Source organism: Protomyctophum parallelum (genome assembly GCF_964188405.1).
Source record: "Protomyctophum parallelum genome assembly, chromosome: 22".
NCBI lineage: Eukaryota > Metazoa > Chordata > Actinopteri > Myctophiformes > Myctophidae > Protomyctophum > Protomyctophum parallelum.
This window is the reverse complement of record NC_139714.1, coordinates 3,300,242-3,319,451: the sequence shown is the minus strand read 5'-3', so window position 1 is coordinate 3,319,451 and position 19,210 is coordinate 3,300,242. Positions and strand designations below refer to the sequence as shown.

The window sequence follows — 19,210 nt, the reverse complement described above, 5'->3', positions numbered from 1 at the left end:
TGTCCTCCTTGTTTATTTTACTGTCCACTGTTTATTTTTAATGTCCACTGTTTATTTTACTGAACACTGTTATTTCTACTGTTGTCCACTGTTTATTTTACTGTCCCACTGTTTATTTTACTGTCCACTGTTTATTTTACTGTACACTGTTTATTTTACTGTCCACTGTTTATTTTACTGTCCACTGTTATTTTACTGTCCACTGTTTATTTTACTGTCCACTGTTTATTTTACTGTCCACTGTTTATTTTACTGTCCACTGTTTATTTTACTGTCCACTGTTTATTTTACTGTCCACTGTTTATTTTACTGTCCACTGTTTATTTTACTGTCCACTGTTTATTTTACTGTACACTGTTTATTTTACTGTCCACTGTTTATTTTACTGTCCACTGTTTATTTTACTGTCCACTGTTTATTTTACTGTACACTGTTTATTTTACTGTCCACTGTTTATTTTACTGTCCACTGTTTATTTTACTGTACACTGTTTATTTTACTGTACACTGTTTATTTTACTGTACACTGTTTATTTTACTGTACACTGTTTATTTTACTGTCCACTGTTTATTTTACTGTACACTGTTTATTTTACTGTACACTGTTTATTTTACTGTACACTGTTTATTTTACTGTCCACTGTTTATTTTACTGTCCACTGTTTATTTTACTGTCCACTGTTTATTTTACTGTACACTGTTTATTTTACTGTACACTGTTTATTTAACTGTACACTGTTTATTTTACTGTACACTGTTTATTTTACTGTCCACTGTTTATTTTACTGTCCACTGTTTATTTTACTGTACACTGTTTATTTTACTGTACACTGTTTATTTTACTGTACACTGTTTATTTTACTGTCCACTGTTTATTTTACTGTACACTGTTTATTTTACTGTACACTGTTTATTTTACTGTCCACTGTTTATTTAACTGTCCACTGTTTATTTTACTGTCCACTGTTTATTTTACTGTCCACTGTTTATTTTACTGTCCACTGTTTATTTTACTGTCCACTGTTTATTTTACTGTCCACTGTTTATTTTACTGTCCACTGTTTATTTTACTGTCCACTGTTTATTTTACTGTCCACTGTTTATTTTACTGTACACTGTTTATTTTACGGTCCACTGTTTATTTTACTGTCCACTGTTTATTTTACTGTCCACTGTTTATTTTACTGTCCACTGTTTATTTTACTGTCCACTGTTTATTTTACTGTCCACTGTTTATTTTACTGTCCACTGTTTATTTTACTGTACACTCTTTATTTTACTGTACACTGTTTATTTTACTGTACACTGTTTATTTTACTGTCCACTGTTTATTTTACTGTCCACTGTTTATTTTACTGTCCACTGTTTATTTTAATGTCCACTGTTTATTTTACTGTACACTGTTTATTTTACTGTCCACTGTTTATTTTACTGTCCACTGTTTATTTTACTGTCCACTGTTTATTTTTACCGTACACTGTTTATTTTACTGTCCACTGTTTATTTTACCGTCCACTGTTTATTTTACTGTCCACTGTTTATTTCACTGTCCACTGTTTATTTTACTGTCCACTGTTTATTTTACTGTACACTGTTTATTTTACTGTCCACTGTTTATTTTACTGTCCACTGTTTATTTTACTGTCCACTGTTTATTTTACTGTCCACTGTTTATTTTACTGTACACTGTTTATTTTACTGTCCACTGTTTATTTTACTGTCCACTGTTTATTTTACTGTACACTGTTTATTTTACTGTACACTGTTTATTTTACTGTACACTGTTTATTTTACTGTCCACTGTTTATTTTACTGTACACTGTTTATTTTACTGTACACTGTTTATTTTACTGTACACTGTTTATTTTACTGTACACTGTTTATTTTACTGTCCACTGTTTATTTTACTGTCCACTGTTTATTTTACTGTACACTGTTTATTTTACTGTCCACTGTTTATTTTACTGTCCACTGTTTATTTTACTGTACACTGTTTATTTTACTGTCCACTGTTTATTTTACTGTACACTGTTTATTTTACTGTCCACTGTTTATTTAACTGTCCACTGTTTATTTTACTGTCCACTGTTTATTTTACTGTACACTGTTTATTTTACTGTACACTGTTTATTTTACTGTCCACTGTTTATTTTACTGTACACTGTTTATTTTACTGTCCCACTGTTTATTTTACTGTCCACTGTTTATTTTACTGTCCACTGTTTATTTTACTGTCCACTGTTTATTTTACTGTCCACTGTTTATTTTACTGTCCACTGTTTATTTTACTGTCCACTGTTTATTTTACTGTACACTGTTTATTTTACTGTCCACTGTTTATTTTACTGTACACTGTTTATTTTACTGTACACTGTTTATTTTACTGTACACTGTTTATTTTACTGTCCACTGTTTATTTTACTGTACACTGTTTATTTTACTGTCCACTGTTTATTTTACTGTACACTGATATTTTACTGTCCACTGTTTATTTTACTGTCCACTGTTTATTTTACTGTCCACTGTTTATTTTACTGTACACTGTTTATTTTACTGTACACTGTTTATTTTACTGTCCACTGTTTATTTTACTGTCCACTGTTTATTTTACTGTCCACTGTTTATTTTACTGTACACTGTTTATTTTACTGTACACTGTTTATTTAACTGTACACTGTTTATTTTACTGTACACTGTTTATTTTACTGTCCACTGTTTATTTTACTGTCCACTGTTTATTTTACTGTACACTGTTTATTTTACTGTACACTGTTTATTTTACTGTCCACTGTTTATTTTACTGTACACTGTTTATTTTACTGTACACTGTTTATTTTACTGTCCACTGTTTATTTAACTGTCCACTGTTTATTTTACTGTCCACTGTTTATTTTACTGTCCACTGTTTATTTTACTGTCCACTGTTTATTTTAATGTCCACTGTTTATTTTACTGTCCACTGTTTATTTTACTGTACACTGTTTATTTTACTGTACACTGTTTATTTTACTGTCCACTGTTTATTTTACTGTCCACTGTTTATTTTACTGTCCACTGTTTATTTTACTGTCCACTGTTTATTTTACTGTACACTGTTTATTTTACTGTACACTGTTTATTTTACTGTCCACTGTTTATTTTACTGTACACTGTTTATTTTACTGTCACAGTTTATTTTACTGTACACTGTTTATTTTACTGTCCACTGTTTATTTTACTGTCCACTGTTTATTTTACTGTCCACTGTTTATTTTACTGTCCACTGTTTATTTTACTGTCCACTGTGTATTTTACTGTCCACTGTTTATTTTACTGTCCACTGTTTATTTTACTGTCCACTGTTTATTTTACTGTCCACTGTTTATTTTACTGTACACTGTTTATTTTACTGTCCACTGTTTATTTTACTGTCCACTGTTTATTTTACTGTCCACTGTTTATTTTACTGTCCACTGTTTATTTTACTGTCCACTGTTTATTTTACTGTCCACTGTTTATTTTACTGTCCACTGTTTATTTTACTGTCCACTGTTTATTTTACTGTCCACTGTTTATTTTACTGTACACTGTTTATTTTACTGTCCACTGTTTATTTTACTGTACACTGTTTATTTTACGGTCCACTGTTTATTTTACTGTCCACTGTTTATTTTACTGTCCACTGTTTATTTTACTGTCCACTGTTTATTTTACTGTCCACTGTTTATTTTACTGTCCACTGTTTATTTTACTGTCCACTGTTTATTTTACTGTCCACTGTTTATTTTTCTGTACACTCTTTATTTTACTGTACACTGTTTATTTTACTGTACACTGTTTATTTTACTGTCCACTGTTTATTTTTACTGTCCACTGTTTATTTTACTGTCCACTGTTTATTTTAATGTCCACTGTTTATTTGACTGTACACTGTTTATTTTACTGTCCACTGTTTATTTTACTGTCCACTGTTTATTTTACTGTCCACTGTTTATTTTACCGTACACTGTTTATTTTACCGTCCACTGTTTATTTTACTGTCCACTGTTTATTTTACTGTCCACTGTTTATTTCACTGTCCACTGTTTATTTTACTGTCCACTGTTTATTTTACTGTACACTGTTTATTTTACTGTCCACTGTTTATTTTACTGTCCACTGTTTATTTTACTGTCCACTGTTTATTTTACTGTCCACTGTTTATTTTACTGTACACTGTTTATTTTACTGTCCACTGTTTATTTTACTGTCCACTGTTTATTTTACTGTCCACTGTTTATTTTACTGTACACTGTTTATTTTACTGTACACTGTTTATTTTACTGTCCACTGTTTATTTTACTGTCCACTGTTTATTTTACTGTACACTGTTTATTTTACTGTACACTGTTTATTTTACTGTACACTGTTTATTTTACTGTACACTGTTTATTTTACTGTCCACTGTTTATTTTACTGTCCACTGTTTATTTTACTGTACACTGTTTATTTTACTGTCCACTGTTTATTTTACTGTCCACTGTTTATTTTACTGTACACTGTTTATTTTACTGTCCACTGTTTATTTTACTGTACACTGTTTATTTTACTGTCCACTGTTTATTTTACTGTCCACTGTTTATTTTACTGTCCACTGTTTATTTTACTGTCCACTGTTTATTTTACTGTCCACTGTTTATTTTACTGTACACTGTTTATTTTACTGTCCACTGTTTATTTTACTGTACACTGTTTATTTTACTGTCCACTGTTTATTTTACTGTCCACTGTTTATTTTACTGTCCACTGTTTATTTTACTGTCCACTGTTTATTTTACTGTCCACTGTTTATTTTACTGTCCACTGTTTATTTTACTGTACACTGTTTATTTTACTGTCCACTGTTTATTTTACTGTACACTGTTTATTTTACTGTACACTGTTTATTTTACTGTACACTGTTTATTTTACTGTCCACTGTTTATTTTACTGTACACTGTTTATTTTACTGTCCACTGTTTATTTTACTGTACACTGATATTTTACTGTCCACTGTTTATTTTACTGTCCACTGTTTATTTTACTGTCCACTGTTTATTTTACTGTACACTGTTTATTTTACTGTACACTGTTTATTTTACTGTCCACTGTTTATTTTACTGTCCACTGTTTATTTTACTGTCCACTGTTTATTTTACTGTACACTGTTTATTTAACTGTACACTGTTTTATTTTACTGTACACTGTTTATTTTACTGTCCACTGTTTATTTTACTGTCCACTGTTTATTTTACTGTACACTGTTTATTTTACTGTACACTGTTTATTTTACTGTACACTGTTTATTTTACTGTCCACTGTTTATTTTACTGTACACTGTTTATTTTACTGTACACTGTTTATTTTACTGTCCACTGTTTATTTTAACTGTCCACTGTTTATTTTACTGTCCACTGTTTATTTTACTGTCCACTGTTTATTTTACTGTCCACTGTTTATTTTAATGTCCACTGTTTATTTTACTGTCCACTGTTTATTTTACTGTACACTGTTTATTTTACTGTACACTGTTTATTTTACTGTCCACTGTTTATTTTACTGTCCACTGTTTATTTTACTGTCCACTGTTTATTTTACTGTCCACTGTTTATTTTACTGTACACTGTTTATTTTACTGTACACTGTTTATTTTACTGTCCACTGTTTATTTTACTGTACACTGTTTATTTTACTGTCCAGTTTATTTTACTGTACACTGTTTATTTTACTGTCCACTGTTTATTTTACTGTCCACTGTTTATTTTACTGTCCACTGTTTATTTTACTGTCCACTGTTTATTTTACTGTCCACTGTGTATTTTACTGTCCACTGTTTTATTTACTGTCCACTGTTTATTTTACTGTCCACTGTTTATTTTACTGTCCACTGTTTATTTTACTGTACACTGTTTATTTTACTGTCCACTGTTTATTTTACTGTCCACTGTTTATTTTACTGTCCACTGTTTATTTTACTGTCCACTGTTTATTTTACTGTCCACTGTTTATTTTACTGTCCACTGTTTATTTTACTGTCCACTGTTTATTTTACTGTCCACTGTTTATTTTACTGTCCACTGTTTATTTTACTGTACACTGTTTATTTTACTGTCCACTGTTTATTTTACTGTACACTGTTTATTTTACTGTACACTGTTTATTTTACTGTCCACTGTTTATTTTACTGTCCACTGTTTATTTTACTGTCCACTGTTTATTTTACTGTCCACTGTTTATTTTACTGTCCACTGTTTATTTTACTGTCCACTGTTTATTTTACTGTCCACTGTTTATTTTACTGTACACTGTTTATTTTACTGTACACTGTTTATTTTACTGTCCACTGTTTATTTTACTGTACACTGTTTATTTTACTGTCCAGTTTATTTTACTGTACACTGTTTATTTTACTGTCCACTGTTTATTTTACTGTCCACTGTTTATTTTACTGTCCACTGTTTATTTTACTGTCCACTGTTTATTTTACTGTCCACTGTTTATTTTACTGTCCACTGTTTATTTTACTGTCCACTGTTTATTTTACTGTCCACTGTTTATTTTACTGTCCACTGTTTATTTTACTGTCCACTGTTTATTTTACTGTCCACTGTTTATTTTACTGTCCACTGTTTATTTTACTGTCCACTGTTTATTTTACTGTCCACTGTTTATTTTACTGTCCACTGTTTATTTTACTGTACACTGTTTATTTTACTGTCCACTGTTTATTTTACTGTACACTGTTTATTTTACTGTACACTGTTTATTTTACTGTCCACTGTTTATTTTACTGTCCACTGTTTATTTTACTGTCCACTGTTTATTTTACTGTCCACTGTTTATTTTACTGTCCACTGTTTATTTTACTGTCCACTGTTTATTTTACTGTGCACTGTTTATTTTACTGTCCACTGTTTATTTTACTGTCCACTGTTTATTTTACTGTCCACTGTTTATTTTACTGTCCACTGTTTATTTTACTGTCCACTGTTTATTTTACTGTCCACTGTTTATTTTACTGTCCACTGTTTATTTTACTGTCCACTGTTTATTTTACTGTACAACTGTTTATTTTACTGTCCACTGTTTATTTTACTGTCCACTGTTTATTTTACTGTCCACTGTTTATTTTACTGTCCACTGTTTATTTTACTGTCCACTGTTTATTTTACTGTACACTGTTTATTTTACTGTACACTGTTTATTTTACTGTCCACTGTTTATTTTACTGTCCACTGTTTATTTTACTGTCCACTGTTTATTTTACTGTCCACTGTTTATTTTACTGTCCACTGTTTATTTTACTGTCCACTGTTTATTTTACTGTCCACTGTTTATTTTACTGTCCACTGTTTATTTTACTGTCCACTGTTTATTTTACTGTCCACTGTTTATTTTACTGTACACTGTTTATTTTACTGTCCACTGTTTACCTTTAAATATTGAAAATAACCGATCTACAGATTGCGTCGCATTGTGAGCTTGTTGATTGGCTATTTTTGCCATGCAGATGTTCTCTGAAGTAACAGGGCTTAACTATGTCTTTCGTCCTGTTTGCTTTGCATTGGGTTTCCTGTTGACATGAGTGGTGTCCGATATTTGCAAGTGGGCGCCCAAATGATATTAACCAAATTAGATGTTAATGACTTTAACATTAAAAGGTGATACTAATACATGATGATCTAAACCGGACACAATTGATGAAATGATCATTAAAGTAAATCTGAAAACTCACGCGGTCCACCCATCTGAGCGAAAGCGTTCGTGGAGATGGCTGGGCCGTAAACGCTTTTGAGATGTTCAAGTGGGACCTGATCCAGAAAAGGTTGAGAGACACTGATGTGTGTGTATGCGTGTGTGCATGTGTGTACGTCATTGACAGTGAGTGAATCCTTGAACCCCTGTGTGTGTGTGTGTGTGTGTGTGTGTGTGTGTGTGTGTGTGTGTGTGTGTGTGTGTGTGTGTGTGTGTGTGTGTGTGTGTGTGTGTGTGTGTGTGTGTGTGTGTGTGTGTGTGTGTGTGTGTGTGTGTGTGTGTGTGTGTGTGTGTGTGTGTGTGTGTGTGTGTGCGCGCTTCTTGCAGTTCATTGCATTAGGATTCTGAGACTTTGTCTCGCACTTTACAAAAATCCCAAAATGATTATACATTTTGCACACGTTTTCAATGTGTTTTCTAGATTCCACTTTTTTCCACTCATAACAGTACTGTAGGGTATCGTATTCACAGTACTGTAGGGTATCGTATTAACAGTACTGTAGGGTATCGTATTAACAGTACTGTAGGGTATCGTATTCACAGTACTGTAGGGTATCGTATTCACAGTACTGTAGGGTATCGTATTCACAGTACTGTAGGGTATCGTATTAACAGTACTGTAGGGTATCGTATTAACAGTACTGTAGGGTATCGTATTCACAGTACTGTAGGGTATCGTATTAACAGTACTGTAGGGTATCGTATTCACAGTACTGTAGGGTATCGTATTCACAGTACTGTAGGGTATCGTATTCACAGTACTGTAGGGTATGGTATTCACAGTACTGTAGGGTATCGTATTCACAGTACTGTAGGGTATCGTATTCACAGTACTGTAGGGTATCGTATTCACAGTACTGTAGGGTATCGTATTCACAGTACTGTAGGGTATCGTATTCACAGTACTGTAGGGTATCGTATTCACAGTACTGTAGGGTATCGTATTCACAGTACTGTAGGCATAGGTATCGTATTCACAGTACTGTAGGGTATCGTATTCACAGTACTGTAGGGTATCGTATTCACAGTACTGTAGGGTATCGTATTCACAGTACTGTAGGGTATCGTATTCACAGTACTGTAGGGTATCGTATTCACAGTACTGTAGGGTATCGTATTCACAGTACTGTAGGGTATCGTATTCACAGTACTGTAGGGTATCGTATTCACAGTACTGTAGGGTATCGTATTCACAGTACTGTAGGGTATCGTATTCACAGTACTGTAGGGTATCGTATTCACAGTACTGTAGGGTATCGTATTCACAGTACTGTAGGGTATCGTATTCACAGTACTGTAGGGTATCGTATTCACAGTACTGTAGGGTATCGTATTCACAGTACTGTAGGGTATCGTATTCACAGTACTGTAGGGTATCGTATTCACAGTACTGTAGGGTATCGTATTCACAGTACTGTAGGGTATCGTATTCACAGTACTGTAGGGTATCGTATTCACAGTACTGTAGGGTATCGTATTCACAGTACTGTAGGGTATCGTATTCACAGTACTGTAGGGTATCGTATTCACAGTACTGTAGGGTATCGTATTCACAGTACTGTAGGGTATCGTATTCACAGTACTGTAGGGTATCGTATTCACAGTACTGTAGGGTATCGTATTCACAGTACTGTAGGGTATCGTATTCACAGTACTGTAGGCATAGGGTATCGTATTAACAGTACTGTAGGGTATCGTATTCACAGTACTGTAGGGTATCGTATTCACAGTACTGTAGGGTATCGTATTCACAGTACTGTAGGGTATCGTATTCACAGTACTGTAGGGTATCGTATTCACAGTACTGTAGGGTATCGTATTCACAGTACTGTAGGGTATCGTATTCACAGTACTGTAGGGTATCGTATTCACAGTACTGTAGGCATAGGGTATCGTATTAACAGTACTGTAGGGTATCGTATTCACAGTACTGTAGGGTATCGTATTCACAGTACTGTAGGGTATCGTATTCACAGTACTGTAGGGTATCGTATTCACAGTACTGTAGGGTATCGTATTCACAGTACTGTAGGGTATCGTATTCACAGTACTGTAGGGTATGGTATTCACAGTACTGTAGGGTATCGTATTCACAGTACTGTAGGGTATCGTATTAACAGTACTGTAGGGTATCGTATTCACAGTACTGTAGGGTATCGTATTCACAGTACTGTAGGCATAGGGTATCGTATTCACAGTACTGTAGGGTATCGTATTCACAGTACTGTAGGGTATCGTATTCACAGTACTGTAGGGTATCGTATTCACAGTACTGTAGGCGTAGGGTATCGTATTCACAGTACTGTAGGGTATCGTATTCACAGTACTGTAGGGTATCGTATTCACAGTACTGTAGGGTATCGTATTCACAGTACTGTAGGGTATCGTATTCACAGTACTGTAGGGTATCGTATTCACAGTACTGTAGGGTATCGTATTCACAGTACTGTAGGGTATCGTATTCACAGTACTGTAGGGTATCGTATTCACAGTACTGTAGGGTATCGTATTCACAGTACTGTAGGGTATCGTATTAACAGTACTGTAGGGTATCGTATTCACAGTACTGTAGGGTATCGTATTCACAGTACTGTAGGGTATCGTATTCACAGTACTGTAGGGTATCGTATTCACAGTACTGTAGGGTATCGTATTCACAGTACTGTAGGGTATCGTATTCACAGTACTGTAGGGTATCGTATTCACAGTACTGTAGGGTATCGTATTCACAGTACTGTAGGCATAGGGTATCGTATTAACAGTACTGTAGGGTATCGTATTCACAGTACTGTAGGGTATCGTATTCACAGTACTGTAGGGTATCGTATTCACAGTACTGTAGGGTATCGTATTCACAGTACTGTAGGGTATCGTATTCACAGTACTGTAGGGTATCGTATTCACAGTACTGTAGGGTATCGTATTCACAGTACTGTAGGCATAGGGTATCGTATTCACAGTACTGTAGGGTATCGTATTAACAGTACTGTAGGGTATCGTATTCACAGTACTGTAGGGTATCGTATTCACAGTACTGTAGGCATAGGGTATCGTATTCACAGTACTGTAGGGTATCGTATTCACAGTACTGTAGGGTATCGTATTCACAGTACTGTAGGGTATCGTATTCACAGTACTGTAGGCATAGGGTATCGTATTCACAGTACTGTAGGGTATCGTATTAACAGTACTGTAGGGTATCGTATTCACAGTACTGTAGGGTATCGTATTCACAGTACTGTAGGCATAGGGTATCGTATTCACAGTACTGTAGGGTATCGTATTCACAGTACTGTAGGGTATCGTATTCACAGTACTGTAGGCATAGGGTATCGTATTCACAGTACTGTAGGGTATCGTATTTACAGTACTGTAGGGTATCGTATTCACAGTACTGTAGGGTATGGTATTCACAGTACTGTAGGGTATCGTATTAACAGTACTGTAGGGTATCGTATTCACAGTACTGTAGGGTATCGTATTCACAGTACTGTAGGGTATCGTATTCACAGTACTGTAGGGTATGGTATTCACAGTACTGTAGGGTATCGTATTCACAGTACTGTAGGCATAGGGTATGGTATTCACAGTACTGTAGGGTATCGTATTAACAGTACTGTAGGGTATCGTATTCACAGTACTGTAGGGTATCGTATTCACAGTACTGTAGGGTATCGTATTCACAGTACTGTAGGGTATGGTATTCACAGTACTGTAGGGTATCGTATTCACAGTACTGTAGGGTATCGTATTAACAGTACTGTAGGGTATCGTATTAACAGTACTGTAGGGTATCGTATTCACAGTACTGTAGGGTATCGTATTCACAGTACTGTAGGGTATCGTATTAACAGTACTGTAGGGTATCGTATTCACAGTACTGTAGGGTATCGTATTAACAGTACTGTAGGGTATCGTATTCACAGTACTGTAGGGTATCGTATTCACAGTACTGTAGGGTATCGTATTCACAGTACTGTAGGGTATCGTATTCACAGTACTGTAGGGTATCGTATTCACAGTACTGTAGGCGTAGGGTATCGTATTCACAGTACTGTAGGGTATCGTATTCACAGTACTGTAGGGTATCGTATTCACAGTACTGTAGGGTATCGTATTCACAGTACTGTAGGGTATCGTATTCACAGTACTGTAGGGTATCGTATTAACAGTACTGTAGGGTATCGTATTAACAGTACTGTAGGGTATCGTATTAACAGTACTGTAGGGTATCGTATTAACAGTACTGTAGGGTATCGTATTCACAGTACTGTAGGGTATCGTATTCACAGTACTGTAGGGTATCGTATTCACAGTACTGTAGGCGTAGGGTATCGTATTCACAGTACTGTAGGGTATCGTATTCACAGTACTGTAGGGTATCGTATTCACAGTACTGTAGGGTATCGTATTCACAGTACTGTAGGGTATGGTATTCACAGTACTGTAGGGTATCGTATTCACAGTACTGTAGGGTATCGTATTCACAGTACTGTAGGGTATCGTATTCACAGTACTGTAGGGTATCGTATTCAGTTCTTGGGAAAACAAAGTAACTTGTTCTACCTAAAAAAAGTATGAAATCCCTACAAAGACGGATTGACGTCATGGCCAAAGAGAGCACAGGCCGGCTAGCTCGCGCCTGATCAACAAGTCCCTTTTACCACATTAAATCCTAGTGTCTATATTTTGGGAAAATCTTCCAAGATAATGAATTTTAAAAGATCCACAAGCTCAGAACGTGTTGCATCGCGACGAGTTGTGACCTTGTGCGTTCTGCTATTTTCGCTGTGTCCTACGACAAAGTATGTGTGGCATAAGTAGTTAACCAGTGTGGATGACAGAAAACATACGTGAGTTGATGTTTTCATCTTTAACTTTTTATGAGTGCATTTGCTTTCTTCTCCAATGTTGTGGACTGAAGTGAACTCCGCTACAAGACTGACATGGCATTATCACACACACGTCACCGTGGCAAAGATAGCCATGGCGTTATAGCTAGCCGGAGCTTCAAGACACACACCCTCAAAACGGTATGTCTTGGCACCATCTCAAGAGGCAAATCATGCAGACTTTATTAAAATGCCTTGTTTACATGTTTTTCTTGAGTGTGATCCCCCACCCCTTTTTTCCATTCAGGGTCTTTAGTTTGAGCTTTTTTGTTTCGTTTTCATTTATGATTGTGAGAAACCATCTTTTTTTCTTTCTTTTTTTTTCCTTTTTTTACTCCCCTTGACATCTGCCTCTAAATAGTCAGAAAACAAACAAAACAACTGTACTAGAGTGTGTGGGTGACTGGAATAGTTTCTCCTCCGATTAAACAAAAATCTGTACAGAGCAAATTTTGAAGAAACAAAGATCTGTAAATAGAAATAAAACAATGTAAATAAATCCTATATATAATCTGACGGGTTTGAACCCAGTGTCACCTGTTTGTCAGTTCAGCACAACTTGTATTGGCATCATTTTAATGTGTTTTATCTGTGTGTGTGTGTGTGTTTGTGAAGCACTTATAGGACCGTCATGTCCTATTTTCAACCTATCTTCATATTATTGGTCCTCACTAGAGATGTCCCGACTCCCGATACGGTGAATATGCCAGTCTAACCACAGGGGTAAGATGTTGACACACTATGGCAGGTAAATAATATGTTGGGGCATGTGGAGTTTGCTTTCGAGTTGCCCAAACCGCAAGTGCACAATTGACACGAGATCACTATCCATGGTGGTAACCCTTCATTTTACGGTACGGTATTTATAGGTTTTTACTATGTAATTACCAGTTAACTACTCAGTATTTGAAGTATTTACTCTGCGACCAGGCAGGTTACCCATGTAGACCCTATAGGTAATTACCAAGTATTGTCAACAACTTATAGGTTTTTACTATGTAATTACCAGGTAACTACCCAGTATTTATAAGTATTTACTCTGCTACCAGGTAAGTTACCCATTAGGTACCAGGTAATTACCAAGTATTTGACAACTACCAGGTAATTATATGGTAACTGTGTGGGTAGTTACAGGAGATTGCCAGTTGTTACCAAGTAATTCCCTGACAACTACAATGTAATTACCCGATAGGTACCCAGTAAGTAAGGAGGAACTGTACTGTGAAAGGAAGTGTGTTCTATTTCCATGATATTACCATGTACCTACCTGGTAATTGTAGATTATGATCCTCCTCCATTAACCATCATGGTGTATTTTGAACATGTTACCCGGAAATAACAGATAATAACTAGGTATTTACACAGTTGGACCACATACATTTACAAAACGTTAACAGGTAAAACCTTTCAAGTTACCCTGTAAGAAAGGTGGAACTGTACTGTGAACGGAAGCATGGCTTATTTCCATGATATTACCATGTACTTTCACTGTAATTGTAGGTTATAATCCATCATTACCCACCAGGATGTTTTGAACATGTTACCTGGCAATTTCCAGTTATTTACACAGTAATAGACAGTTGGACCACATACATTTTCAAAACGTTAACAGGTAAAACCTTTCAAGTTACCCTGTAAGAAAGGTGGAACTGTACTGTGAACGGAAGCGTGTCTTATTTCCATGATATTACCAGGTATTTACCCACACTGATGAAAAAAGTAAACTCCCTATATATGTTGAGATTAAATGAACAGATTACATGTGTTCAACATCAACAATTCATGTTTGACCACAGAACGTGATTAGAATGTTTTGAGTTCAAGTGAGTCATAAACTTATAAGCTCTGAAAGTGGAACTTTCAGAGCCTTTGTGTGTGTCCACCCAGAGCCTTTGTGTGTGTCCACCCAGAGCCTTTGTGTGTGTCCACCCAGAGCCTTTGTGTGTGTCCACCCAGAGCCTTTGTGTGTGTCCACCCAGAGCCTTTGTGTGTGTCCACCCAGAGCCTTTGTGTGTGTCCACCCAGAGCCTTTGTGTCTGTCCACCCAGAGCCTTTGTGTGTGTCCACCCAGAGCCTTTGTGTGTGTCCACCCAGAGCCTTTGTGTGTGTCCACCCAGAGCCTTTGTGTGTGTCCACCCAGAGCCTTTGTGTCTGTCCACCCAGAGCCTTTGTGTGTGTCCTGTGTACCATGTTTTTCTTCTTGCTTACTGTCAGTCGCTACTGCCATTGAAGGAGAGTTACGACATCTCCGTTCACTTCATGGGGCTTCAGTCCAATGGCAGATCTTCTACATAGACTTCTATTGGCGAAGAGCATTGTGAAGAGTGACAATGTCCTGGACCGGAAGTTGGCAGAATGCACTGGACTCAGGCAATCCCTTTATTTTAGATAGTTTTTTTAGTAATAGTACAACATAAACATCACAGAGACTTTAGAGAGACACAATTGCTGATATTTGCGCTGCCCTTGTTGAAAACAATGTATTTCAAACTCCAGCTTGTCACACACACTCCGGGGCTGCATAAACCGTGCTCGAGTTCCGTTTTCTGTCCCCTCAATGGCACAACTCTCCTTCAATGGCTCTGGCCTGACGCTGGCGGAGGACCAGTACCAGGGACGTGCACACATAGACATCAAAGGGGGCTACAGCCCCTGCCCTTTTACCCGTCTGTAAAACTACTGCCCTTTCCAGACCCAGAATGCAGCATTTACTGATGGTAAAAGAAATGCAAATGCTACTCCTTTCCATGCCATGCTGGAAGGCAGCATTCTGAACTTGAACACAGTATTTTGCATCGAACAGATTTGTTTTGAATTCCATGTCGTACACCACATCTCCACTAGCTAAAGAGTGCTGGGTTGAGCCCCGAAAACAGCTGATCTACAAGCTCTCAACACGTTGCAGTGCAACGCGTTGTGAGCTTGTAGATCTACTATTTTCACTATTTTTGTCCAAAAGTGCCCTCGAGGAATACGATTAAATTGTGATTATGGTGTCACATGCTCATGCTCTTTTCCCATAATTATCTTTGATTTGCGGGACGTGGGACAGGTGGTCAGCCCACCCGACACAATAGTGGTGGTCCCCAAGATTGCTCTTAGTCAGAATGGTGGTCCCTGCGTCAAAATCAGTTAGAAAACCCCTGCTTTAAGTTCTTATAATCATAACAACAAATAAACTGATGATTGTACAGATAGACTGTTTTCAAAGTTGTTTTCGTTATACTGTATAGTGTATACACTAGGCTATAGCTTTCGACAGGTTTCTTTTCTTGGTTTGTTTTTCCTCTTTCTGCACAGATTATTTCAAACTTGCTACAGTCGCATTTTCCATTCTTTGCTCTCTCTCTCTCTCTCTCTCTCTCTCTCTCTCTCTCTCTGCTGCTCTACTCTTCAAGCAGGTATACATGAGGTTCCACTCTCACCCTTCACTCATCCATCCACGACTGCTTCACACCATTACTCCTTTTTTACCTCGGAACAACCCAACTTATGAGCTGTGACAAATGATAGAGACCCAGACTGTCAGCAAAGGATGGACAGATGAATCATGATCTAACAAAGATAATATAGTAAGTCAGCAATAATGTAACTTTAATTAAATCCTATGTGGTCATGTGGCACAGCCCTACAGTATGTAATGTATGGAACGCACGTGCTAACAGAAACTTATTTAAAGTATTGTTTTGATACTTGTTTACCGTAGGAACTAGGAAGTACTGTGTTGGCTTTTAGTTATGTTTAGGTTGAATACCATTGTTTATTGCTGGATGGACAAATATGGACATCATCACATCATCAACCATATAAAGGTATGTTATGGGCATATGTTTTCTGGCGCACCTCTTCAGTGTAAATTGTTCCGCCCCTCCTTCGACACACATGGCTCCAACGAACTGCGCTGGCCCCTCCTATATACAGCTTTTCGTCTCGTCATGTCTCACATTTGCCATTGACAATGAGATAATTTATGAAATATGACGTAACTTTGTGGCAACACAAACATTAAATGCCATTGACAATGAAAGGGAAATATGTCATATGTAGACGAGCACATTTTAAAACATTGTATCAGATTCATCATGGTTCATTGGACGGGTGGGCGTGTGGCTGCGTCGTCTTCAGGAAGATGTGTTTCAGGCGTTCGATGAGCTAGGGTCGTGAAGAAGACGAGGAGGATGATGGTCCAGAGGCCCAGGATGAAGCCATCTGGAGGGTGCCAGTCCTTCTGCTTGGGTTTCTGACCAACAATCTCAGACACCGGGAGCTGGTCGACGTAATACTGACCGCCCCTCCGCCCCAAATCCCCACGCGCAGGCTTCTCCTCTTCCGGCTGTAGCTCTGTGAGATCGGTCAAGAAGTCGACGGGCTCCTCGGTGAGCTCCACTTTGCGGACGCCGCCGAAGAAGTCTGTGACGAGGACACTGCCCGGGTCTCTCAGGAACAGGTCGGTGCGGCGGCTCGGAGTGGACGTGCATTGGCTCGGCTTGGGGCACACCTGGAACAGGTCGCCCATGCTGGCGTTGCTGGTGGGCTGGACGCCTTCCAGGAAGCGCAGCAGATGGAAGGTGTAGCGGTCCAGCAGGAACACGCCTACGTCCAGGTCTGACTGGTAAGCCACAGAGTCCTCACCGACCAGGCTGCTGGCCACGGCCATGACATTGGGAGAGTAGAGCTTCTCGTACATGGAGGCTCCTTGGCAGGTGTCGACGATCAGGAGCAGCTCGTTGTACCGTCGCTTCCGCCACATTTGCTCGAAGGCGTCGGCCAGCTCGCCATTGCCGATGGCCTCGGAGTCCTGGAGCCTCATGAAACCGTCGCCGCCGTGTCCAGTGAGGAAGATGAGAATGTTGCTGTGGCTGTCGGAGAGGAGGCGTTTGGAGCGCGGGGTGCCCGGTGGCACCCTGCCGGTCAGAACTCGCAGGAGGGTCTCCACCGTCACCTCGAGTCCGCGATAGTCCACCTCCACGTCTTCTCCGTACTCGTTCTGCCCCATGTACTTGTCGCTGAACACTGTGGCGGGCTTGGGGTTTCTATGGTTACAGGCCATGTCATCCGCCAACATCAGTATTATATGACTGTCTGGGATGCCCAGTCTCTTGACAGCTCTGTACATAGACAGGGTGCCGGCCACATGGCGATAGTTGAACCAAGATCTGGATGTGGATACCAGCACTGCCCAGTTGTTGGTATGACCACTGCTGAAGAACTGCCCAGCTGTAACCTCAGGGTTGTTGCTCCATAATACCAAGTAGGCGGTAAATAAGGTAAGTAAAGTGAGTAATTTCATTGTGCAGTGCCTAGCCTAGCCATACTAATTGGGATATTAAAATGTACAAATGCTAGCTGAAACATGACACGCAAGTCACCATTTTCCACTGCATGGAGATCCTCAAATGAAGGCGTATGTACATAATTTATTCTGGTCATATCAATGACATCACAATGATTACGTCAGTCATCACCAAATGTAGGCACGGTTTCAGCTTTGACGAGCCCCATGACTTGCATGATGAAACTAGAAAGGTGTGCTCCTCCGAGTGCAGAGCAGTGCTAACGGATTCATGTTATCACTGAATTAAATACACGTTATCAGGAAACTGGATTATGGCCATACTGACGTTGTTTTCAGCGTTGTGTTCACTTGGACTGCATGCATGCAGGGCGGTGCAAACATAACCTGACTCCGCCTGCCACCATCTGGCGCAGTCAGGTTAGTGCAGACATGTCGGGGGCATGGAAAGAAAGTACGCAGAAAGTATGCAACTCAAACGCCGCTGAGTCGGCGCTGGTGGCCGTCGCAACGCTCAGCATGGCAACTCGCTTTACTATCCCATTTCGCACCAGTAAGGGGAGGGAGGGGCAAGGCTAACGGCAGTTAGTTGAATCATCAAAACTCAAAAAAGAATTATCAATTTATTCCATGCACAAACACCTGTCAAATGATTTTAAACGTGTTGTTAAATGGGTGGAGAATAATAAATTTGTACTGAACAGTGTGAACTGATAAAACTAAGAATATGGTCATATGCACCAACAGAAAAAGGAATAGGTTAGGGCCATGGAACTTATCTTATGGAGGGGTACAGATAAATGAGGTCACAGAAGTCAAACTACTAGGAATTAAAATACAAAACAATTCATCATTGACAGCTCATACCACAGATATCTCTAAAAAGGTAATGAAAATGGCAGGAATGGTTGGGCGAATATTGCAGGGCTTCTATCTGAAGAGACTTTGAAGTTAATATCCCGTAGTCTGATTTATAGTCACGTAAAATATTGCTGTGCAGTATGGGGCAACGCAGCTCAGACCGATATGAGAAGACTGCAGATCACACTAAACAAGGCAGCTAGAATGGTCTTAAGATGTGCGTATGAAATAGAGTAATAGACACAGGTGAACTGCATAACAGAATGGGATGGCCCACAGCACTTGAGTGTGTGAGAAAAAAGTATCTTGCATTGATTTCCAAAATAAAAACATCTAATAAAACAGTAAACATCAAGACACAAAGATTATTATGTTCTACCAAAAGTAAAAACTAGTATGGGAAGCCTATTTTT

The 19,210-nt window shown here is 38.1% G+C and overlaps 1 protein-coding gene and 1 pseudogene across 2 annotated transcripts in view; one reads left to right on the top strand and one right to left on the bottom strand.

The window, feature by feature from the left end:
* The window catches only part of tbc1d22a (TBC1 domain family, member 22a), a gene marked incomplete at its 3' end in the record, with an annotated part of 129,229 nt that extends 116,330 nt beyond the window's left edge, over positions 1–12,899 (top strand). Inside the window, exon 15 of the mRNA XM_083758008.1 lies at positions 12,891–12,899. Within this exon, the coding sequence (XP_083614134.1) occupies positions 12,891–12,899 (9 nt within the window). The remainder of the gene's footprint in view (positions 1–12,890) is intronic.
* A 3,824-nt stretch (positions 12,900–16,723) lies between these two features.
* LOC310853616 (GPI-anchor transamidase-like) lies at positions 16,724–17,933 on the bottom strand (annotated as a pseudogene). Its single transcript has one exon. The product of its transcript is annotated as a GPI-anchor transamidase-like (transcript).
* Positions 17,934–19,210: the final 1,277 nt, after the last annotated feature.